This window comes from Ictalurus punctatus, chromosome 3, assembly GCF_001660625.3.
Source record: "Ictalurus punctatus breed USDA103 chromosome 3, Coco_2.0, whole genome shotgun sequence".
Classification (NCBI taxonomy): Eukaryota; Metazoa; Chordata; class Actinopteri; order Siluriformes; family Ictaluridae; genus Ictalurus; species Ictalurus punctatus.
Genome location: NC_030418.2, coordinates 30,875,422 through 30,902,123, shown reverse-complemented (window position 1 = coordinate 30,902,123; position 26,702 = coordinate 30,875,422). Strand labels below are relative to the sequence as shown.

The window sequence follows — 26,702 nt, the reverse complement described above, 5'->3', positions numbered from 1 at the left end:
TTATTAATTCATTTGAAAAAATGATCATTTTTACCATTTCGTAAATCGTGTCCGTTTTCCCAGTACCTCAATGTGTTACCGCTTTGTTGAGGTTACTTGTATTTAAATATGTGCACCCAGTAGGTGAGGGGGAAAATGTCTAGTATTTGAAATAAATATTTCCCAAGGCAGACACTTGTCTAATTATTGTCTTTGGTATGAGAATATAGTAATTAAACCGTGCGTCAGAAACGCTAAATGAATAACAGTGAAACTTTCATTAGTGGGTTTGTTTCTCTGCTGCTGTGAAGAGGAAGCAAGGGGTCCCTGTAAACCGCCTTTCATTATTTTCAACCAAATAGCTTTGATAAATCTTCCAGCAGCACACGGAAGCGGAAAAATAATAATATCCATGATTTCATCTGACTCTGGGTGAGCACAAAAAAAAAAAAGATTAATTACCCAAATACTGAACTACCCACATAATTCTCTTGGCAATTCATGGCGAGATTACAAGTGAACTCAGTGTGCTCAAACACAATTGGCATTTTAGCTTAGCAACAACGAGCGACAGTTTAATACAGACAGGCCACCCCGCGTTGCTATTATATGGTGAATATTAGCCCGAGACCTGGGAAAACTGCCTGCAAACTTTGGCTGTTATTACTGGATATGAAAAGATGTTTGTGTGGAAAGATCATCTTCTCCAAAGACTAGTCCCTCTTTGAAATCCAGTGTCAGTCAACTGTGCAAGCAGAAAGGCTTGACTGGCTGCATGCTGATACCCGTGTTATTTTGTTCTGCCAGACTCCTTCTACGATGTGATCACAGTTGGAGCTCCAGCCGCTCACTTCCAGGGCTTTAAGAATGGAGGCCTTCAGAAGCTGCTCAGCCGATATGAAGCAGAGAAGAAGAGGTGAGTTCTCAAACCTTGTCAATCACAGTGCCCTCTCAGGCACATAACACCTTTAGGCTTTGTCTCTGTAAGTAGGGTTCGCTAAGTTGTTGTCGTTGTTGTTTTTTGTTTGTTTGTTTTTTTTTTCCTGTTCGTCTTTAAGACAAATCCTTAAGCACTTCTGCACATAGAGAGGCGGATATGAAGATTGAATTCAGGCAGGGTTTTTCTATAAACCCGACTGCTTTGTACCATTGAGGCAACAGTTTTCCAGAGTTCCCTAGTGCTTCAAAAAAATAAAAACCCTCACATACTTTTCTCATAAATATCTACTTCATACTGATATTTTATACAGGTAAAAATGGGTTTCTTTTAGTCCTGACACACCCGTTAAGTTGTGAAGAATTATTAAGCTCTAAACCTACCCACCTGTCACACGAGACTTTGATTCATTTTTGATACACAAGAACTAAATCCAGTTTGTCTATAGTCAAGGATTAACATTTTCTAAAGCTCTATTTCAGTCTGTTGAAAACAAGCACATTATTGGGACACGTGTCTGTGTGTGTTTGGCACTGAAAGACACATTTGGCACATTTTTCTGCATACAAATACACCTTGAATGTTTCATGATTTTCATGCTTATAAGGATCTCTGATTGGTTTATTTCTGAATGATAATCTCTACCCACATTTGCACGGCATGTCTTTGCAGTGGAGGGGCACTGTTTTAAAGAATATTAAAAACGTAACGAATCTTTAAATTATCCAGGGTGACACGGTGGCACAGTGGGTAGCATTGTCGCCTCACACGTCGCCTCACACCCCGGTTCTATCCATGGAGCTTGGGTTAATGTCTGCCTAGAGTTTCATATGTTTTTCCTGTGTTCGTGTAGGTTTCCTCAGGGTTCTCTGGTTTCCTTCTACTTCCCGAGAACATGCTCTAGGGTACTGGCTACATTAACTAGCCCCAGGCGTGAATGTGTCTGGGTGGTGTCCTGCATTGGACTGGCCACTGATCGACAACCCTAACCAGGATAAAGTGGGTTACTGAAGATAAATGAATGATAAAATATCTAAGTTTACCCTTGAAAACAGCTCAGAAGTTGACACTATGAGTATGTGAAAAGAGAGACCTCATCTGCTATGCAAAAAATAATAATAATATTAATAATTCTGCATGTTTTCTGCAGTTCCTGCCCAAAGATTTGATTTTGTTGATGTGCTGAGCTGATCTCATACCCTCGGAAGCAGATGGAGTATTAGGATGCCACTGAGGGCAACATTTTGCACCTCATATCCTTCTAACTTTGGAAGAGTTTTGTCAGAACCCAGCCCTTAAGCTAGTCATTCTAACAGAAAGTAATTGGTGTTTACTTTAGTAAGATGGCAGCAGCAGAACTGCAGAGCCTCGTGTGCAGTTTCCATGGCAGTATCGAATAGGGCCGTCACGCTTTGATTGGGAGTGGATACCTCTTCTTTGCCTGGTATTGTGGTCTCTCTCTCTCTCTCTCTCTCTCTCTCTCTCTCTCTCTCTCTTTCGCTCTCTCAGTCTGTCATTTTGAACAGCTGCTTTCGTGCGGTCCCTTTGCCACCCCCAGGGTCTCTATTGATATTCTGTGTCATTCTTGATTGAATCCCCATTCTGTGATTCAATTACTGATTCCCGTCTGCTGCCATCTCCCTCCTTTGCTCCCTGCTTGCCTCCTTTTCTCTCTGTCAGAGGAGATGTTTAATTAGTTAGACAGTTCCCATCTTTCTGCCCGGCTCGCCCGAACCTGCCAAAACCAGCAGGGAAAGCAATGAACCAGGCACAGTGGCATCCCTCATCAGCTATTGCCCTGAAAAACGATGCATTGCTGATCTCAAATCAGTGGACCACCTCCTCATTCTCATTTCAATTCAGTTTTATTTGTATAGCGCAATTGACAATTGACATTGTCACAAAGCAGCTTTACAGAAATATATACATTTCCAATCTAAATTTGAAATTGATATATTTGTCCCTAATGAGCAAGCCAGAGGCGACGATGGCAAGGAAAAACTGCGATGATATGAGGAAGAAACCTTGAGAGGAACCAGAATCATTTGTAAGTCACTTTGGATAAAAGCGTCTGCTAAATGAATAAATGTAAATGTAAAAGGGAACCTATCCACATCTGGGTAAAAATGGATAGTGTAATTATTAATAAATCCCTTCTATAACTGTGTGCTACATGATAAAACAAAATTGCAGCTGTGTACTCAGGAGGGCATTCACCACAGTCTCAACATGATGGAGACTCAGGCACAAAAAGACACTGCACCAAAACTGCCCACATTAGTTGCAGTCCAGTGCCATCTCTACAGCTTCCAAGTGTCCCTAGGCTGTCCATATGGGACCATCCTCACCAACAGTGACTGGCCTCCAAGAGATGAGAACTCCAGAAACAGGGCACCAGGATGGTCCAGGCCGGTCCGTAGAGCAGAACGGTTCAGGCCCACTGCTATCCCAGGAACAACACGTGCAGTGTTCTTATCATCCAAAGTCTTCACAGGCATTGGCATCATCTGGAATCTTCGTAGAGGCTGGAGCTGGCACATTCACCGATTTCACAGTGAACAGGCTGTTGCTTAGCATTCCGAACATTAATCATGTCAAGATTTCATGCGCAAGGTTTTGTGGGTAATTACATGGAAACCTTATTGAGTTTCACTGAACTTGAAATGTCCTTAGAATGCATACACTTGGTGAATTTTATCTTTCCAAATCCAAAGTGTATAAAATATACTGCATTCTTTGGTCACTATAATTCACATGTCTTTTGTTCATGATATGAAAAGCATATAGGCAATTATAAAAGGTCTTGGTTCAGTGTATATGCCCAGACTGATGATCGTTTTACTCATGTAGTCTCTCTTTGGGCCTCCATCTTCTAATAGTGATGTTGGATTGTATTAAAAGTCGGTTCAATGCTTCATTTAAACAGGCATCTTTGAATTCATTTACTGACAGACTAGACATAATCTAATTTTGTTTTGTTCTTTTACTATTCCAGTGTGGCATGGTATAGTTTCTACCTGGGTTGAGTACCTGTGTCTGTACCCTGGTGGAGTCACTGTGTCCATACCCTGGTTGGGTACCGGCAGTATGTTGAGTCCCTGTGTCTGTACACTGGTCAAGTACCTGCAGTATGTCTGTACCATGGTTGACTGGTACACAGACCTGCAGTATTCCCGTTTCATGGTCTCACACCTGCAGTATTTCCGTATCATGGTCACAGACCTGCAGTATTCCCTTATCATGGTCAAGCACCTGCAGTATAAAAAAAAGTATTTACCATATAAAATGGAAAATTATATAGCGCTTTTATCCAAAGTGTTTTACACTGTGTCTCATTCATCCATTCTCACACACACAAACGGCAGCAGAGCTGCCATGCAAGGCGATAACTTGCCATCGGGAACAACTTGGGGTTCAGTGTCTTGCCCAAGGACACTTCGGCGTGTGGAGTCATGTGGGCCAGGAATCAAACCACCACCCCTACGATTAGTGGACAACCCACTCTACCACCTGAGCCACAGCCACCCTGTCGAGAACCTGCACTATGTTAATTTTATGGTCAAGCACCTCCAGTATTTCTGTATCATGGTCACGCGCCTGCAGTTTTCCTGTATCGTGGTCACGCACCAGCAGTATTTCCGTATCATGGCCAAGCACGTGCAATATTCCCGTATCATGGCCAAGCAGCTGCAGTATTCCCGTATCATGGTCGAGAACCTGCATTATGTTAATTTGATGGTCAAGTACCTGCTGTATTTCTGTATCATGGTTATGCACCTGCAGTATTCCCGTTTCATGGTCTCACACCTGCAGCATTCCCGTATCTTCATCAAGCATCTGCAGTATTCCCGTTTCATGGTCAAGCACGTTCCAGTCGATGGAAATATTAGACACTACCAAAATTGCACGGGCATACAGTCTAATAGTAAAGCGATTCTAGCGTGCTAGTCTACGTGCCATACCATATGCAGTACTATTGATCTAAAATGCATGACACTATATAAAGATAGAAATTGTGGCGTACTATTTAGCATTATGATTCAATTTACACTATTTCTAGCTCTCTCAATATATCCATATTTGGCATTCTTGGGACCCTGGTAAGAAGGGTAGCCAATCCAACACAGATATTTAGTTACAGAACAGATCACTTGGCAATGGAAGTAACAGCAAAATGTGGGTCGTAGATTTGATCCTGATGGAAAAGTGCTATAAATAATCAGAGCAACAAAGCATGTTACGGATTATTCATGCAGGCTCAAAACAAGTGCACCTGCTGGGGATCAGATCACGCTACAATCATATCGTATCATGAGCATGTGCAAATGAGGGAAGCAGTGCAGGATGGAGACCTGGCTATTATTACATCTCTCTGATGCCGTATCGATTGTCAACCAGTGTTTAAGGTATGGCTTTGACATGATCCAATTGCTGGAAAGTGAATTAATGTTGACTGTTTAAAAAGAAGAATTTTGAACCATAAAGACTTTCCCTTCCTCATGTGCACAGAGAACTTGTCACTTCTATTATAGTGTAGAATTCTTCACTCATTACAATGATATAAAGTACATTTTAAATGTAGTAACCTAATCATTTATTTTATCTCTCACTTCCTAAAACATGGCAGTAGATAAAGATAAATTGCCCCTAGGTATGAATCAATGTGTGAATGTATCTGTGCATGGTGCCCTGCAGTGGACTGGGGCATCATGCCCAGTATTCCCAGGATAGTCTCCAGATCCACCATGCCTCTGACCAGGATAAAGCGCTCCCTCTCTCTTCACCCACCCAATACAGACCAAACGCTCACAACTGACATTAACTGGGCTCATTTATGTTACCTGACTAAAGGATCAAATAATCTGTCATTCTTGGAAATACTAGTTTAATTCAGCTTGGCTTGAAGATGAGGCGTATAAAAGTGTGGAAAACATTAATCACATCACTGTAAAAGTTGTAAAACACGAAGCTATAATGAACAAATCACGAGCTTGTTCAGTGATCTCGTGTCGTCCTTGAAAACTAAACAAAGAAAGTGCTTGGAAAGTCCTTGAAAGGCCTGACACTTCATTTTGAAGTGCCTGTATGAGCCCTGTGTGAAGTTTCTGAAATGCTCTTAATATAAGAAATGTTTAAAATCACAAAAGCACTTTCAGAACCGAGGTCAGTTGGGAAGATGGTCAGTTTATCAGCTGTACAAGCCACTGATAAGAAGGAGTGTACTTTTTCAGGTTCACTGAATTGAAATCAGTTTTGCTGAAAGAGAGATTACATTGAGGACTAATCCGGGAGATATGGCGATGGTTTTGTTTCTTATTTGACTTAGTTAATGACTCACTGTAGCTTAAAGTTTCCAATTTTCTGCCTCGCTGCCCAAGTAAGCCTCCTTGAGCCTCAAACTCTTGCCTAAAATCAAATAGCATGTCTCTCAGAAATCAAATCCGTTTTAATGCCTTTGTGGGCGACCACACAGCAGTGCTGTCATTATTATTTTAACACTCTTTCCTGGGTAACTCACTGCCTCTTCAACCGGTTTTGGGAAAGCAGTTATTTTAAAGAGTTCCTCTTGTGTTTTATTCACTTGGCATAATGTTTTTTTTTTATTTATTTATTTTTTTTTTTATCCTATCCTAAGTAGGAACCTGGCTGAGACCATCAAACACACACATACATATACACTGAAACATTTTTCCTATTCACTATCTCTTGTCCACCCAAGCTTTGTCTGGTGACACTTTGATTATTGGATTTGATTAAAACCTAGCCGAACATGCGAAACGTGGCCTGCGAAACGTGGCCATTTAATGCTCCATTAATTCATCAAAGACGTGCTGGATGGACGAAAGGCAAAAGCAAGGGAGCAAGGTGTTGAGACCATGAAGCGGTGCTGCAAAGAGGACAATGAAATGGCTGTCGCTCTTTGTTCCCTGGGGTGCAATGTGAGCAGGGGAGGAAATAAGAGGGGGACGGGGACCACATTGCCAATTCATTGTCTCCTATAATATCCTCCTCCATCTTCACAACTTCTACAGTATAATATGCGACAGCTTCAGCTGGCCAGCTGAGTCAAAAACCATCATTATCCATTAGGGTTGCACAGTGATGGCTAAAAGGATCATTACAATTATTTTGCTCAATATCGAATCAGGACAATTGATAACAGGTTATCAGGCAGTTCAGGGAACATGATGTTGTTATGGTATATTGTACCATTGTAGTCTTTAAACTTACCCCTTAAGCGAGATATCACTTCTTTTTGTGTCAGTTGCAGACAGACTATTCTCACAGAAATATGCCAGGGTAAATTTTTCCTGCCATTTACAAAACACTGAGTCTGGGTAATTTCACCGGGACACCGGGGTTAAAGCCCTACTCTTTACAAGTATCCTGGGATTTTTAATGACCACAGAGAGTCAGGACCTCGGTTTTTTAAACGTCTCATCCGAAAGACACTGCTGTTTTTACAGTATAGTGTCTCCCCCACACAGACCACAGGGTGAGCGCCCCCTGCTGGCCTCACTAATACCACTTCCAGCAGCAACCTTAGTTTTTTTTCACGAGGTCTCGCATCCAGGTACGGGCCAGGCTCAACCCTGCTTAGCTTCAGTAGGAAACCAGGCGAGAACTGCAGGGAGATCATAGACATCTAATTGGCTGTAGTCCAACTTTCCATAATCAAAAGGCCCAGAAACTTTCCTAAATATTTATTTCGTATTGCCATTCTTAACATAGAGGACGGAGAAAATGACTTAAGTGCAAAACGGCAAACTGCCAAACCACTGTTAGCCTGAGGAGTCTGCTTTCATGAGATAAAAAAAACACATCTCTCTCACTCAAAGTATAAAGAAGCTGCAATACTCTCAGACAGTGGGGATCCCACTCCATCTTCAGAAAAAAGATCAAATAATCACATGACTTGAATGTGTTTAAGCGTTAAACATTGCACAGCTAGATGCGAATCGAAAAAATTACATTCCAACTATGCATGTTACAATATTCAAACTTGTCACGATAATTTCCTTAAAACGTTGTCATGGTTTCTAAGAAATCCCAACATTGTATTTTTTTTTTTTTTAAACTATTACAAAAGCACTAGACCAGACTTAGACCTTCATTCAAAGTGGCAGCCTTGTGTTTATCATACGATTATGTTCAGACTTGTCTGGTAAAGAGAAATGCAGGCCCTCATCGAGAAAGATTCATGCATTGCTCCTTCAGATTTATCCAATATAAGTACCTTTAGAAGCCATCAGTCTTAATGTTTTAGACTGTGTCAGTAGATTTTATCTCCTGAGATAATGCTGCCTAACTAATCATCCCCATTCCTAATGGACCAGGCAGAGAGATGTTCTGAAAGCATCCATGATATCGTTATTTTGCATATTGGCTGTCATAATTTACACCACAGTGCTGCTGAATTTCAGAAGGTTTATTTAGAAGATTCATTTTCTCTAGCAGCGACTCTGACAGTAGTCCTGGCTATAATTCAGATCACAGGTTCATATCAATTTGCTCATCGTAACGCTTTATTGTTTCTATACTAACAATTTACACAGGATTTCTTTATTTCATTTACAGTATGGACTTAACAAATGTACAGATGAAAAAAAAAAGTCTAATGGTTCTTGAAGGAGATGTGTATTTGACTCCACTGTCTGATTATTCATTTCAAGAGAGAGAAAAAGAGGCTGGTGAGGGAAATGTTATAGCTGTTATAACGCAAGTGATAACAGGAACGAGTTTGTTTCATGAACGTTCCACAGCATAGCTATAAAAAAGTATGATGTGCAAGTCTTTAATAAATAAATGTCCTTTATTGCTGGCAAATTGCTGTGGTATAAGAGAAATAAAACACTTTTGGACACATTGTTATTGGAAAATAATCAACGTTTGGATGGTAATGGTAACTCTGCTTATATGTGCATTTTATGAATTATTCCTAACTCCAAACAGAAAGGCTTATAAACAGGGATGTTGCGATTAACTGGAGCTAGAAACTATCAAAGAAACTATATCTGATTCATTGAAGAAGCCAAAAATGTTGTCCTGGTTTTAAATCTGATTCACCGTGCAGCCCTCATTATTTCCATATCGGGGTCTTCTATATGGAACTGAGCCATTTAGGCCTCATTAAAGAACCGTATCACTGGCACTGTGCATACCTTGAGAGACTTTTATTCTTCACTTTATTTGTGTTTAATTGGAGCTGGTAGGCATGACCTGAATGACAGAATGTGACTAATCTATCTTTTAACAGCCACTTTGAATCATTAAGCCCTTTTTCTTCAGGTGTCAGATTGTGAGCGAGACTATGTGCTTAACATTTAGACTGGAGTGAACTTCACTGAGAATGTTTCATCTCAGAATGTATTACTTATACATACGTGTGTGTGCGTGTGTGTGTAATGAAAGAAGACAAAGGAAGCATTTGAGAGTGTGTAGGAATGTGTACACACATGTGCTTCTGTCACTTTCTGTCCAGACTAAGCCGTATCCTCCCGCACGAGAGGCTATAAAGCACAGTTTGTTGTTTTTGAGTCGTTGTGCAGTTTCAGCAGTAGCACTAGTGCTAAGGGGGGAAAAACACGAGCACCGACTTTGGATCAGTGATTAAGTCCGGGTTGTTCCCTGCTGGACGCTAGTGGCAAACCGAAGAGCATGCTTCTATACTTCACTCTGTTCCTCGGCTATTAATTAAACTTACACCGGAGACTGGAGCTTAATTACACTTGAGGGCTTTTGTGCTTTCCTCGCTCTATTTAGTGTCATCATTCATTCCCATTGATGATTTATGAACACCCACAGCAGACGTTTACCTTTCCGCAATTTCTCCCCCCCCCCCCACCCCCGAAGGCTGCTGTCTTGCTCTGTGCGGTGGATTAGTTACAGTAGAGCTCAGAAACAGGAGCTAATTTACTGGGTGGAAGCTGCTAGCACCCCTGCAGGTTTTAAAGAGTAGCACTTCCTTCCATAAATAACTTGGAGTGCACAATTGTCTTGGGAGTAAAAAAAAAAAAAAAAAAGTTTTCAGCAGTTCTGATTTATAATTGACTTTTGGGGGGATTTTGGTTTTCAGAGCATCTCGAGATTGAGGCTGTTCATTTCCTGTGTTCTGGCCCTCAGCATTTAGCCACCTTGCCTTGATCCAACTAAAGGCTCTGATGATTTGTCCTTTCTCTCTTTGCCTCAGGTTTTGCGTCCGATCTGCCATGAGCAGGTCTCAGATGGTATTTTGTCCTGTTTATTATTTTCACCAGATCAAGTTTTCTCTACTCCACAGCCCTGGACTGTGTAGAGTTTCCTCTACTCGTCATACACCTGATCTAACTCATCAGCTCATTAGCAATCCCCTTTTGACCTGGATCAGGTGTGTTGGAAGCCAGTAAAACTCGAAATGTCTCCAGGACTAGCTGAATCACAGCCTAATTTGGCTTTTTATTACAAGCTTAATCGAGTTTGTGTCCAGCATACGGAGGCATCTTTTTAAACCAAACAGCCTTGTGCAGTTTTCTTTCTAAGTCTTTGTAGTAATAGGAACAGGAAGCTATTTTTAAGCTAATGAATGCGCCAGTGTTTGATGGATGATATTTTTCATCTGAAGACACTTTTATGGCTTGGGATTTGGATCATTTTAGGCGAAGACTTTTGATAAATATTTTTTTTTTTGGTTTGTCATTTTAAGCTAAGGTCAGAACGAGGCTTTATAGTATAGGGAATTGTTGATATTTTATGTCTTGATAGCATATAGTCAAAGTTTTCCAGTATCACAATACACATTTTTGAATATCACAGCTTGAAGATTAGCACTATTTGAAAAGATGCTGTAGTTGGCATCACATGTCTTGGAAGAAGAATGCATTAGCCTTCACCCTCAGCGGTTGCTAGCTGTTGCGTGATAGGGGCGAGCTACCTAGTGAGTGGAAATCGGCAGATGATCAAATTAAGGAGAAAATGTGGGAAATCCAAAAGAAGTTAATAAATAAATAAATAAATAGATAGGTAGATATGTTACCTGCGATTCTTCAACCTGATGTCATGAGAAACCCATACAAATTTAATCACATTGACTGGGTCTGTTGATTAAACTGTAGTACAAAACCCCTCACGACGGAATATTTTGTTCCTCTTCATCCAAGTTCAGCTGAGGGGTAACAGCCATGTTTCGGGACTTCCGCAAGTCAAAGTATGCACATGAATGAATAATTTTAAGATGTCTGCTCATGATAATTATTACGTGGCTGTAATCAGTCCGTACAGGATGTCTCGAACTTTTTCTGTGATTTGCTGCGGCATTTTTTCGCAATTTGCAGTTTTTTTGTGCTTGAATCGGCGAAATTGCGATTGCACGAAATTGTCCTATGCAGTGATGTTTGTTGGTAAATGAGAAATTTAAGCTGTACTCATGTCCGACACACACACACACACACGAATCGTAGACGGCTTCGGCTGTATGCACGTTGTGATGACGTCACATGACACGTCTTGAGCCAAATCTGCGGTGACTTCGGAAAAATCGCACTTTTCGCCTACGAATATTGCAGAGTTTGCTTTGTTTTGCGTTCATTTCTCTGGACGCGAAATCATGAATTCCGGCGGGGACTGCTGAATGCAGACTGATTCAGTGGACGAATCGACTTACTGTAGTTGAAGTAAACTCGCGGTGTTTTCAAAGAAGAGATTAAAAGTTATTCATTGGGAACACACTCACGCTGGAATGAGTTTTTCAGATTTTTAAAGTCCACTCCACAGGTGTTTCATAGACCGTCAGGAATGATACAAAAATGCTTGAACTAATAAGATATAGCATTTACACCATATGATTTTTCAGCAGACCGTCTCATGTAGCTCATTCGCACCAAATACTAGAAGAATTTATTTGATCAGACTATGTCTTGGCTCTTGTTACATTTGTTAAAAAAAAAATCATCCAAAACCTCGAGACTCAGAAGTTTCCATTATCCATGAAGAAGATTCCACGACACCAACAGTAACCATGCTTGTATTTTTTTTAGGGTTTGTTTGTTTTTACATTGAGATCTTTCACCAGCTTTGCAAGTTGAAGGTGAATAGAAACAAATGAACCTCTCCTCATCTCTGTAAAACACTTTCAAAGCTGTGCACATTGAGCACGCTGTGACTCTACGCTAGAGAACTATTCGGCGGCCTTTAAAGCTGATCTTTAATGCATTTCCTGCAGCGAAACGGTTCAATCTGCTCATAACGGATAATGAGGAAACCGACTGGACGTGTTGCTACACCTTATGTCATAATATGACTCATTTAACTGACTAAAATTAGATATGAAATCAACCGCAATGAATTTGCAGGCAGAGTGCACAAAGCTAGTGGGCGTCAATTGATTAGATCATATTCTAGCGGTTTCGAGTTGCAATCTTCATATCGATTCTGCTCTGTCCTGCATAGGTCAGCTCCACGGCCTACGTTTCTCTGTGTTTACATATCCCTGATTGCAGTCATTTTTTATTCGGATAACATTGTGTTAGAAAAATGTGGCTGCTTTAAAATTGTGTGTGAGAGTTGTTTGTCCTGACGGACGCTCATCATCTGTTCCTTCTCCACAGCTACAGCACGGCGTATCAGTGCATCTATTACTCTCCAGAGCACACAGCCAAGGCCAGAGAGATCCTGAGCATGGTGGCCCAGCTGCAGCCAATCATCTGCGGCCTGGCCGACCGCCTTCTCGTCCAGGCCCAGCAACGCTGTAGCCACAGCCTCCGGGAGGCCCTCAAGAGTCTGGAGGAAAAGGTGAGGACCAAGTTTCAGTAGTATGTGAATGGTAAATGGCGCACTTGTATGCGCTTTTATCCAAAGTGCTTTACACTGTGTCTCATTCACCCATTCACACACACACACACTCACACACCAATGCTAGCAGAGCTGCCATGCAAGGTGCTGACTTGCCATCGGGAGCAACTTGGGGTTCAGTGTCTTGCCCAAGGACACGTTGGTATGTGGAGTCACATGGGCCGGGAATCGAACCACCAACCCTACGATTAGTGGACAACCCGCTCTACCACCTGATCCACATCCCTTCATGGTGAGCTGTGAAGTAAAAATGAGAAAAAGTGAATGTCCATGAAATTTTCATGTCAAGTGCAGGGATGCGTTGAAAAAGAATAGAGAACGAGACAGAGGTTGTTCGTGCTTAAACTGCTTGCATTTAAGTGACACGCCTCCAAAATCAATACACTTCTCCATACAGTTTTTACACAAGCACACAACAGCGTGATGTCACACATGAAGTGAATGCAGCCATGCCTTTCTCCATCAGGTCTGTAACTGAGTTTTCTAAGCGTTCTGTCACCATATTAAATAGCAGTGGGTAGGAATGCTACGAGACAGGCTTAAATCCGTAATCATTCCGCTTTTAAATGTTTTGATTAAAGAACCGCTGTGTCCAATTTGTGTCTCTTTGTAATTTGTGCCTGATAGCTAGTGAAAGAGATTGGAGCAGTTTTCATTTTGATTCGCTAGCCTCTATCGCACTGTGTTAAGAACAGCCGAGTGGTCACACCGGCCTTCACGAATGGCCGTCTCTTTTCTCATGCCAAAACCTAACAAAGGCAGGGCACGATCGGTTGCCAGACCAGAGGCTTTGGTGTTTTATCAGTGTAATTAATGAATTACATCTGGTCTTGTCAGGATGCAATCTGCTACGATGAGATTGTTTTTGCCTCAGCGGAATAGCGTCCAATCAACTGCTTTAATTGGTACATTCTCTCTGTCACTGCTCCTCTCCGCCTTGATTAGAGACACGAGTCCTCCCAGCATCCACTGCTCCACTGCCACAGCTAGCAGAGTCTGATTGAAATCTCCGACTGTGTGTCTGTCTGTGAGAAAGAGAGAGAGAGAATAACAGCGAGATTAAACATTTGATTTCGTAGTCTTACACGGATGAACACACACACACACACACACACACACACACACACAGCATTACTGTTTTTCACCAAGCTCATGTGTCACTGTAGGAAAGTCATGTGAAGACTCTTTCACTGCATATAATAATAATAATAATAATAATAATAATAATAATAATAATAATAGTAATAAACATTTTATAGAGGGCCTTTAAAATGCAGCTTACACAAAATAAGCAGTACACAGAAAAAAAAAGATAGATAAATTAATAATAATAATAATAATAATAATAATAATAATAATAATAATAATAATATACATTATTGTATAGAGCACCTTTGAAATGCAGCTTACACAAAAATAAGCAGTACACAGAAAAAAATCATGATAGATAAATAAAAACAACAACAACAACAATAATAATAATAAAAGTAGACATCAAATGCCAGTTTAAAAAGTATGTCTTGGGTAGAGCTTTAAAAATGTCAAAGGTCTGAGCTTCCCTAAGTTTGATATAAAGAAAGTTCCGAAGGATAGGAGCATAGACAGAAAAAGCGCCGTCACCCATCGAGCTTAAGCGGGTCTGTGGAACAGTTAACAAATTAGACTGTGAGGAGCGCGGGCTGCGATTTGGGGTGTATAGGATTAACAAAGCAGATATCTTTATACCCGTTACAAATCAAGGGCTCGTTTAATCTTGGCACAGATTTAGTTTATGGACATAACCCAATCACTATCATTCATACATTAGGCAAATACAGACAGGTGAGAAATAAAAGGAAAAACCACCGCCTCTGTTATGCTATAGGTGGCATTTATTTATTTTCTTGCATGGTTTGACTTTATTTGCCCCCTTAGAGTGAAGCAATAAATGGGTGTGGTCTCTTCCACGATGACTCCACCCTAATCCCAAGAGCAAGAGGGCTCGCTGAATTGTTTGATAAGGAGGAAAATGATGTAAATCATACGTTGTTGCCTTCACACTCACCATTTTGGATTCGAAACCCCCACTAAAGTGTTCATTGTTCCAGTACCGTTCCAGATGCCATGGTGCACTGAAGCTGTTCTGGAGAAGCTTAGAGAACTCAGAGAAGCCCTATCCAGATGCGATTAGTTTCATTGGACGACATCTCTAATAACTCTTCGACACGTGTCCTCTGTGATAAACCTCTCACGTACAGAGTGCAATTAGGGATGAGTTGCTGCCAGGTTGTTTTGTCTATGAACCTGAAGGATTGTGTCACACATCTTCATACGATGGTGTTTATTTATTTGTTAGACGGATGATTTGAGTAACCTACAGCGATACAATAATTGCCCTTTCATTTATTTCTAAATGACACACTCCGTGCTATTGTGGCACATGTGAATATGAAGTGTCTTTATACCTGTAGCTGACATTATAATAGCCCCTTTAATCAGCCTGCAGTTTCACGCTCTCCTGCTAATGGGCTCCGGTGTAGGCAGTGTGGAGAAGAAGTTATACGTGCGCTAGGTGACTAAATACGGCCGGAGGCGAAGGTCAAAAACTTTTGGAGGCATCATCTGCCTAGAAAATCACCCTCAATATCTGTGACTAAGGTTGCCAGATGTGATCAAGATTACCCGATGACCACAGAGTTGGTTTAAAAAAACAAAAACAAACAGTATGTAATTTAGTGCGTAATTTCCTCACACTGATCTGGACAGGAATAACATCAGAGAGGAGCACCTTCAAACGATGGAGGTGCTCCAAGTCCTCCGAATTGAATCTCGTCTGAATGGAGATTATGTTGGTTTTTCCTTTAATTTGTCATCTTGTATTTATTTATTTATTCGAGACATTAGGGCGCTTCATTTATCCCCCAAACCCATCATACTGTGTTCAAATCAATGGCTGGAACAGGAAATCTATCGTTTCCTGCCTCTTAATCATCGAGTTTCTCCATTGCAAATCCATCTCTGGTTAGTCGGATTAAGCCGTCATAGTCAAATCAGCTTTTAATTCGTAAAAAGCTTTGTGCGCCGCATCCTGTTGTTTGTCATTTCCAGTTATCCTATGCAAAGGATGGTTGGCTAATCAAAGATGAACATTTTCATAGCTTTTTTTTTTTTCCCTAGTCATCCATTTTTCGCAGTTATACACAACATGCATTATGATGCAATGTAACGGATGTGTGTTGGAGAGACAGATGTATTTACACTTGTCTTCCTGCTGGCTGAATCACCTCAGACCTGAATACTAATCAGTTCTCAGTCTGTTTTAAATGCATCCTGGGTGCACTTACACCTGCGGTTATATGCAGATAATCCCTATCCAGCTATAATCCTGACTAAAGGTGATAAATAAGATCATTAATTGTGATGAATAGTAGATATAAAAACTCAACAAAACTGTATGAAATTACACCTCAGGTGATACAACAGATTGTTAGACCAGCAACAGATTGTAATCTCGCTTCAAAACACAACACTGAGATGTTTCCTTTACGTCCTGGTGTTTAAATACCCGCAGAGTTGTTCTTTCCTAATCCTGAGAGCCACAGCACTGCAGCTTTTACTCATTTACTGCTCCATTGCACCATCATTCCTCTCACGCATGCCTTCATGATTATGACAAGCTGAATCAGGTATGTGGCATTAAGAAAGGCAGTGAACTGCTCAGGGCTGTGGCCTTTCAGCATCCCGGGTAATACGGCGCTCTAGTCATCGTTCCTTGCTGCACACAATCCATTTTGCACGTCTTAGACTCCAGACTCCTAGAACATTACTGCTCTGTAATTCCGCTCCATACGTCGTCTTGATTTTCCTGCAGCGTAAATTGGGAGTTAATGAAAATCCCAATAGGGGAAATTTCTAAATATGATTTGGTTCTTTTCAAGCTCATATAATCCAGAAAGTTCATTCTAGCCCTAAACAGATTAGTGACTAAATGGAAATTACAGTGATAAGCTTCTAGGTAGAGAATTCGATCGATGGCTTAATAAGTGATTGATCGAGCACGAGGAGGAAAGAGTCCATCAACGTTGCGCTTGTGTCTCCGCGGTGTGAAATGAGAGAGCAGTTCCTGTCCAACTGACCACAGGAATGCTGTAAATATACCTCCTCGTGAGATTCACATCATACTTTTAGAGCTAAGCAGGTCAGCTAGACTGCAGCTTGACATTCTGACCTTGCATATTACTCGAGATCCTCCTTGCAGGCATTGCTATTTTAGTTTGGTGTGAACTATTACTTCCTCTCACCCAGTTGCTCTTATTTTGTAATCTAGAACATCTTTAAACAATCTTCTAACATGAATTACGACCTGATTTCATGGATGGAAACAATTCCGAGAATACAGCCCTTTTCAATTCTCGATTCTGACTGGTTTGAAGGTATTGATTAATTTTTTTTTTTTTAATTTTTCTTTCCAAGAACAGCTGACGGTAGTGCTGCGAAGCAAATCGCAGGTTTATATTAATGCGCTTGTTCTAGTGCGTTATTGTATTCATCAGGACTTTTATGGTGGATGTGCTGTATAATATAGATGTGTGTAGTTTTCTGACATGGTGAAGATGCTATCTGCTATTATTTAGCATTTCTGGAAGGAGTCTTCAGTGCCAGTACTATTACGCGTTCAATATAGGAAAGCAGGAGTGTAGCAGCCATTTTAAAAGTGAGGGCTGTCAGTAAGTGAGACACACCCAGACACGCACAGACCTGGATAGACACACGCTCACCATCCATCCATTCTCTGTACTGCATAACCTATCCTGTAGGCTAACTCGGGGTACAAGGCTGGGTACACCCTGGACATGGGTGCCAACCTATTGCAGGGCACGATTGAACACACACACTAACACACCCAATCACACAATTTGAAAAGGACAATCAGCCTACAGTGTATGTTTTTGGACTGGGGGAGGAAACCAGAGTACCCAGAGGAAATCCCCGAAGCACATGGAGAACATGCAGGCTCTGTGCACAAAGGGCGGAGGAGGGATTTGAACAAGCAACCCTGAACGTGCAAGGCAAACGTGCTAACCACTAAGCCACCGTGCCACCCCACACACCCTAAAAACACCCTAAAAATGTCATCGCATCCATAACTCGGTTTGTTTTACTTGATTTCTTATACGTGAACATCCTGAACTTCCAAGTCGTTTATCTTTCTTTACCGGTGCTCCCACTGCTTGCTTCTCCTTCATCAGAAGAACAAAAGCAGGAGATTGATCTAGAATACCTGCTTATTGTATTTCGATCATAGCAACTAGCTTAGCTCTCAAAAATGCACAAGAACATTATTACTCATGAAGGTTTGGAATGTCGTACCTGCGCATCCGATGGATGTTGATCTTTAACCTATTCTACAGTCTGTTGTTGTTGTTTGTTTATTTTTTTATTGTCCCCCTTAGGGGAAACTAATTTTACAGCAAAAGCTAACAGACATACAGACGATACATAATACACAAACAATATATAATATGCATTGCACAAATCATAGTTCATATCAGAAATCTACCTATGAAGAGTTCATTAAACCAACAGCCACCGAAACAGCTCCAGAACCTCATCCACTGGATAGCAAGCAAATGTTCTGATTAGTAGATTTATTTTTAGCAGAAGATCCCTGTGACGCCTTTTATTTCAAGTGTGCGATTCCAATCTCCCTAAATAACTGAACATAAACCAGTGCAATAAAGATACAGTGTGTGCAACATGCAAAAAATGTGTGGATCTTCTACACCCCTCCTCTTCAGGAAGGATTTCAGGACTATATATATATATATATATATATATATATATATATATATATATATATATATATAGAGAGAGAGAGAGAGAGAGAGAGAGAGAGAGAGAGAGAGAGAGATGCTATAACGTAAGCGATAACAGGAACTAACTTGTTTTCTGGACGTTCCATAACAGTAAATGTAATTCTAAACAGATGTGGGTGAGACAGCCGATGCATCATTATGCACTGAGCATCCTGTAATTAATAGAAACTATCAAATCCGTGAAACGAAAGACTCATTTATCACTGTTATAGGGACAAGACGCGATGTCTGGGGTTCTCTCTTAAGCACGAGAGAAAACACATTAGTTTTATGTTCTGTCAGTGAGTCAGGTACTTCTATCAGGAAAATCTATTAGTGACGTGGAATTGTATATCAGTAGAAAAATGTCCCATGGTTAGAATATCACCTAACCATGAATGTTAATGATGGATATCTGTAATGTGTTGCATCACTTATCACCAGGTTAGCATACTGAGTATATTTCTGCCACACACACACACACACACACACACACACACACACACACACACACACACCAACACTGTGCTCTTATGCCTTGATTTACATTTTGCATTAAATTACAGAATTAGCCTCACCTTTTCTTTACCTCTCTTTTTCAGTCAGCTTTCTACTTGACTCCCTCCATTCATTGGCCTTTGGTTGACCTGTGTCCAGTGTACTTTTAATTATTATTTTTTTTTTTTTTTTTTTTTGTATCCGTAGGCGTAATAGATTAGCCTGTTATGACTCTAAAGCAATTATTCCTGAGGGCTCTTGTGACTATCGGCCGAGCAGGAACTCATACTCATACTCATCAGCTTTCGGGTAGCCTCCCACCTCCTCTTCTCTTTCCTTATTGCTATCTGTCTATCACTAGCTACCTCAATATCTTCTTTCCTTTGACTCGCTGCTATTTCTTTGTCTCTCTGTACTATGGTTTCTGGCTCAGGAGCAATTGAGCTGTTTGTTGTTGTTGTTGTTGTTGTTGTTCTCCAGACCTAAGGAGAAGAAGCTCATCTCTGGGTTTTTCATTCCTCCTTTCATCCAGAGTCTTCCCTTGCTCCTTCGAGTGCTTCATTCTCATTCGCTGTATCTCGTTCATTTCTTCTGAAGTGCGCGTGTTTATGAAGTTTGGGCATGGGTTCTTGCATGCTCTCTCATTCTGCCGGGTCCTGGTTCACTTTAATGGTATGCAAGGTTAGGAAAATATTGGAGTGTCAGATATTCGTGCTAAACGAACATGCGCTTGTGTTTCAGACCGAGCAGTTTGTGCACACTCTGAAGGACGAGCTGGTGAAGAACGCTCTCTTCGCGCTACACGCAGCGCGACCCGGCTACATGAACAAAAGCCACATTTCCGCCCAGACGGAAACACACTTGACCCAAACCGCAACCTCGGACGTGACCCCGAACCAAAACCAGAGCCGGGAGCCGAGCGTCGTCATCTGCAACAACGTGTCTGGATCTCAGACACCCCCGAAAAATGAAGCTCGCCAGCCTCTTAAACACCAAGACCTTCCCCACCACGAGGAGTACGACGAAGAGGAATGGGCAAGTATCCACTCGCTTCTCTCTCTCTTTTCTCCCCTGTTCTCTCCCCCGGATCTGCTCTGTGCCTCAGAGAAGGCCTTACTGGTGTAGGATCAGGGCAGAGTGTGTTTAACGTTGAGACTTCATCGCCAGGGAAACAGGAGATTGAGAGAAGACACATGCCTTGAGACAAATTCTGACTCGCAGAAACGACCATGAAAATGATTCATTAAAAAACACTGAAACTTTCTGTAAGGTATTGAGGAGTGTAAAGTGTCTTCATACACTGCAAGCTGCAAATATGTGTTAGAATGTACCGTTTGTTCTAATAAAATTCAACTTTATTACAGAAAAATAGATCAAAACATGTTTCCTTTTAGAAAATGAGGTTCATAGTTTAGTCATCTTTAGGTACGTGACTAGGATTATTTTCCTACAGTAACATGCAAGTTAATAAAAAAGTTCCACAAAGACACTAATATAAGGAGGTGTGTGTGTGTGTGTGTGTGTGTGTGTGTGTGTGTGTGTGTGTGTGTGTGTGTGTGTGTGTTTATTTTTTTTGGTGCAGCATCAATGCCGTAGCTGTGGCTAACAGCAGGAGATTAGCAGCAAAGCTAAAACAACAATCTCTAATCAATGATGAAATGACTCTTTTTCAGTACAGCTCAGTAGAGGGAAAATGAAGCAAAAGGAAGAAAATGGTCTGAAATAAAGGGGTGAAAACAAAGGAGGCATGTAGTTCGTCGTACTTATCGCATTGGGAAGCCTAATTACTCTTGCTGTACAAGGGCGAGAGACGAGCAACTGCAGAAACCACAAACACAACAACAAAGTAACGTAATGAAGCCAGGGCTGCTGAGAGCATACAAGGTGTGGAGGATAGAAAGCAGGAAGAGCGGAGGGCAAATGGCTTCAAACGAGCTCCATTAAGGTATATGGACCTGTGAAGCTTTTGCCAGTGCTGAGGTGGTTCACAGAGAAATGTGGCTTACATTTTTATTATCCTTGTGCTTTTTAAAGCAGGCATAGTATTTCCAAGCTCAGTAGCGAATGTCAGGTTGTATATAGGATCAGCCTATTCACAGACTGGAGTGATTAAGAGGAGCCGGTGGGAGGGGGATTGTTTGATAAACAGCAAACCGTTTCCACAGTGTAAAGACGTCGACTTTGTCTAGAATTAAAACACAGTATAGAACCAAAAAAAAAAAACGCCCACTCTTACCAAAAAGCATGCGTTAAGTATACTAAGAATATTGTACACTCTCATTGTACTTAACCCTTTACTGCATGGTGTTGTTTTTTATAGTCAATAATACAAAGCTACTGTTTTATTATGTAACTTTGAAAGAGTTACATTGGACGGGGGAATGTCACATGTCACATGACCAGGAACTGCTGTTTGCACTTCCTTTTTTTTTTTTTGCCAATCACATGGCACGATGAAGGACATCATTGGAGGGCTCTCAAAATATAAAAAAAAAAATTTAGTCAAAACTACGAAGGGAACAATTCAAAACACTAAGTTTAAACTTGTCATTTAAACAAGTTTATATATTTTGAGTATTCTGTTAAATGGTAAAATGTCATTGTTGGCGTACGGCAACAACATGCTGTAATGGAGCTGTCGTGTATGATGTATGTGCACTCATGAATTGAAACAGGCCTACCTTGCAGAAAATGACACAAGGCTTCTTTAATAGTATATTTTTTTTTAAATGTCCACATTCAAACTGTTGTGATTGTAGACATTTTGCAATTGCAAGTTATTTTCAGAATTTTACATTTGAAGAGAAAGAATGAATAATTCAAGAGAAGGATTTGAAAAGATACTTCACTCAAAATATTTTGAGTGAGTAAATCCATCCACGTATTTTTTTTTTTTACAACTGCAATTCCTTTCAAGGAAAAGATATCGCTTTCACATGCGTAGTCTGGAAAACGCAGTAACTGGAATTGTGATCTCATGCATTTTGTGTTATTTCTGACTATATAACACTTTCCACCATTGGAAAAGTCCACTGGACTGGAACCCGATTTGTTCTTCTGCTGTTGTCTCCCGTCCACCTCAAGGTTTGACGTTGTGCATTCTGCGACGCTTGTCTGCTCACCACGGTTGTAAAGAGTGGTTATTTGAATCTGTCTGCCCATTCACCCATGACCTCTCATCAGCAAGTGTTTACACCTCTAGAAATGTGGCTCAATGGATGTTTCCCTGCAAAAATCTCAGGAGATCTGCAGTTCCAGGAATACTCAAACCTGCCTGAGACCAACAAGTCCAAGTCACTGTAGAGACCTTTGTATAAATGCTGCTCTGTGTATATATATTTTGGGTTTCTATTAGCACTATCGTTATTATTTTCAGAAACACAGCCCATAATGATGTCCTTGTGTGACGCCATGTGGCTCTGACTCTCTCTCTCTTGCCTCTCTAGGACAGGGTGTGGGCCAATGTGGCCAAGGGTCTGAACTGTGTCATCGCCATGGTGGATAAGCTACAGGAGCAGGACAACAACAACCAGGAATCTGCTCCTGACCAGGCGCTCGCTGATGTCATTACTTCCCACAGTCCAGGTAAGGCACAAAACTTTCACACGGTTAATTACTGTATATAAGTGTTATATAAATAGCAGAGAAGGACTAGAGACTATGATTCCCATCAGCCACTGCACGTTAGAACTGGTGTATATAGTCACGTTCTGCACTGCACTGGTTGTCTTCTATTATTTAGTCTGTCTATCGGTATCACGTTATGCTCACTCTTGTTTATGTAAGTCTTCTTTTGTGTTTTGTTTGTACATTATTAAACATTTCACTTCAGTTCTGCATTTACATCCGTCTCTACCCACAACCGTGACAATAAGCTTTTTCTCCCCACCTTCAGAGCCGGTGTACGTCTATTATCAGCCATTTCAGCCAAGACAATTCATCGTGACAGCTTATCTGGTTATGAGACAGCCTGGTAGAGTGCAAATATAAACCAGATCTTTCATGTTGTGAGCAGCACTGCAAGATCGTGCCATAGTGGCCGGGACATAATTGTTCTTACGTGCCATCGACAGTTTCTACATGCATGTGGGATTCATTTTAAGCAGTGCGCTTAAAAAACTAGAAGAAAGGACAAGTGTAGCACAAGACGGTGAACACACAACTTGATTCTATGACTGGAGCTCAGCTCAGGCTGCTGTCTTTCATCCCTGTTATTACTGCTACATTCTCTCCATCTTCTGCAGCCCACTATATCTTTGTCCTCATCCCTTATGTGTCTTAGCTCTTATTTTACTGAGAATTTTGTGAGGCAGCTGGGAATCTGAAATGTGGCTTTATGGTTCTGAGTGGATCTGCAGAAGCACTAAGGCTGAAACATGGCCATTTGCCGAAATGAGGGTGTGTGGATGTCAAAGGGCATTAAAGTGCTTTTTAATGCAGGGGCCACTCTGACCCTTTTCTGTTCGTGATCACATGTTCTTTCTCTCTTCTCTCTGACTCCATCTCTGTCTCTCTCTCTCTCTGTTTCTCTGTTTGTCTGTCTTTCTCTCTCTCTCTGTGCGCATGAGCGAGCATGGAGGGAAGGGAACGTGTGGAGAGCTCTTTGGTGTCTTGCCAGTTTTTCCTCTGAATTTCAAAATGATATCCTTTTCTCTTTAAATAAACGGTGAGGTTGTAGTTATACGTGAACTCTCCGGCATGGTGTCAGGGATGTGCCAGAGAGCGGAGTTCATGTGGAGAAGGTTCTGAGAGCAGGTCAGGTGCGAGAACATGTCTCCTGGATGAACAAAGCAGTGGCGGTGATCCTGAAAAAGGAAAGACTTGTCAGTGCGCTGATTGAAAGTGGAATACGGTTAAAAGGAGTCATTTTGCATGTTTCCCCTCTATCTGCCCCTGAGACATGAATCTTCATTTCAAACATGTCCCCCACCGATCATTTAAAAACGAAGTGATCATGAGGGAGATGTCCTGCTTCGGAAAGTTCGCCAGCTCTATGAAAATGATCCCGTTCGGCTGCAAGAACTCAGCGGTGAAACACGCACGTCCTGTCGTTTCGTGGACAGGTTTTTATGTACTTAAACAGTCAAGGTGAGACCTTGGATGTGAGTTTCATGTGTAAAGAATCACCAAGCGGTGAATCTGTACAACGTTATTGCATGTTTGACTTTATATTAGAAACACGCACTGGAAAATTCAGGAAAAAGGAAATCTTTATTTAAGGCTTGTGACATGAAATCTTACTAATGATTATAACATTCCTCACCTTAGTGAGGTCAGCGGAAGGTCCAGCATTCCCCACTGCCCTGCAGTATTTGATCCTGACACACATCTTGTCAGGCATGGAGATAAGACAGCAGGTTTATTAGCGCCTGCGTGGGGGCGAGACGGAGCCGAGACACTCTAGTAATGGCCTTGATGACATTAGTTGTCAACGGGGGAGAAATGTAATTGAGGGTAGTGAAAAGCGAGAGCTTGAACTCCAGCAATAAGGTGTGATTAGAGAGGTGAGTGAGTAAACAGTGCCTCTCACTGCTGTTAGGCAATGCTGCCCTCCAGTGGTCAACTCCAGAACGCCAACCAGGCTTAAAATCCATTACTGTTTTACTTCTTTATAAGACATATGGAGGAGATCTCTAAGGAGCTAACTCCAAAGTATACTATGTTAGACAGCTAAAATAACAATAACTTCAGTGTCAATGTGCAAATATTTATGGACATGACTGCATCTATTTACACTGTAGTGCTTCGTTGAGTTTTAACCGCTATCAGTAATTAATCATGCTACGTTTGGCTTCACAAACTGCATTAGCTGTGTCCTCCATGTTCATGGACCTCAGGAACTTTCTTTGTGATAACCACTTAGATACACACACACTATGTTTGCTTACCGTTTTTTTAATCAAAGGCGCATTAGCTTACTAGCTACGTGTCAAAAGAAAAATTCAATGATAAAGTGTTTATTCAGCGAATTGTCCCCCAAACTCTCTTTGGTCCCAAGCAGTCACATTCAACTCTCTCCTGAAGGTTTACGTTCCCTCACACAATCTGCGATCGGGTAACGACCGACGCTTAGTAGTACCTACTCAGCATGGCTCAAGGTCCCTTTCCAGAACCTTCAAACTAATTGTTCCTCAGTGGTGGAATGAACTTCCAACCTCAATCCGGACCACAGAATCTTTCACTATCTTCACAAAACAGCTAAAGACCCACCTCTCCAGTGTGCACGTAACTAACCCCTAAAACGCCAACCCCACATTATCCTTTGGTTGGATGCAAAACTGGAAGAAAAAAAAAAAAAGTCTGCTGTCTTGGATCTGCTGAATGACAGGGTGATAACTTGCACTTTTTCAACACCACCAGTGAAACATCACCCTGAGACGCCACACCACAGCACCGGGACTCAAGCAGCCTTAAAGTCCCCATGAAATCAAAATTGACGTTTTGTGGCTTTTAGTACGAATATGTTCGCCTTAAGGTTATCTATAAGCTAGTGTGCTCCAACATTCTGACAAAATTCCCATTTAGAAGAATGTACAGTCTCTCTCTACCACCAATACGAGTCAGCCGTTTCGATGGCATCATTCTGCACTTCAGCTTCTCATCTCTCCAATCAATTGTGCTCTAGAATCGATTAGAAGTGAATAGAATAGAAGCGATTGGCTATTTAAAAAAGGGAGGAGCCACTCGATGTATCCCACCCTGACTTCCTGTTTCAGTGGACATTATGTCAAAACATCGAATAACGCTGCGGTTTTCAAATCACTACACGGGGACTTAAGGGAAGCGCAGATTGAGCAATGGGAGCGACGGCAAGAGCTGAGTGGCAATGCAAACGTCCTCGTTATTAACAAGAGCAGCTAGTAGCTCAGTAGTAGAGTCAGGTGCTGCACTAGATCCATGCAAAAGATAACTGATCACATTAAAAAAAAAATCAAGAAATGATATTATAGTGACATCATCGAGACATAACAGTGATATTTTACTGAAAGATCTCTTAGAATGTCTATATGCTATTAAACCAGTATAATGCACCATTACTCTGGACAGACACGGTGTCCCAGAAAACAAACACGGTCCTCTTTATGACTGCAGCACAGGTTTGTTTTAGGAATATGACCAAATATTTGACATAAATGAAAATTAGGCACATTAAGAAAATATATATCATTGTATTCATTGAATGAATGAATGAATTAATTAATTAATTCTTCTGTCAGTAAGATTAATATACCTGTTTTATTTCACCGGTCAATTTTTAATTTTTTTCATTCTTTACTACATCGGCTGTAACAATAGTGAATTGTTAGTTTGTGATTGTCATTATCGTATCATTTTAAAATGATAAACGTGCTTTGTAAATCTCTCTCTCTCTGTCTTTCTTTCTCTGTGTGTGTGTGTGTGTGTGTGTGTGTGTATGTTAGCTGCAGACTGGAGGGAACAGCTCAGCCCCTTGGTGGTGGCGCTGAAGGACTGTGTAAACGAGGTGGCAGACAGAGCGAGCAAGTCCATGAGTTTTGTTCTCCTCCAGGAGGCAGCGTGCAGCACACCATCAGGCCTGCAGCTCCAACAGAGACGTGACACTGTATTCAGCCAAGCGGTGAGCTCCTCCTACATTCCATCGCTCCTCC

General features: G+C 41.3%; 1 protein-coding gene across 8 annotated transcripts in view; it reads left to right on the top strand.

Moving 5' to 3' along the window:
* Positions 1–26,702, top strand: part of inpp4b (inositol polyphosphate-4-phosphatase type II B) — a 224,684-nt gene that overhangs the window by 173,521 nt on the left and 24,461 nt on the right. For all 8 annotated transcript variants that reach the window (XM_017463589.3, XM_047153914.2, XM_047153919.2 and 5 more), the window contains 5 exons: positions 787–895; positions 12,499–12,682; positions 19,816–20,109; positions 22,521–22,659; positions 26,496–26,671. In XM_017463589.3, coding sequence (XP_017319078.1) covers positions 787–895; positions 12,499–12,682; positions 19,816–20,109; positions 22,521–22,659; positions 26,496–26,671 — 902 coding nt within the window. The remainder of the gene's footprint in view (positions 1–786; positions 896–12,498; positions 12,683–19,815; positions 20,110–22,520; positions 22,660–26,495; positions 26,672–26,702) is intronic.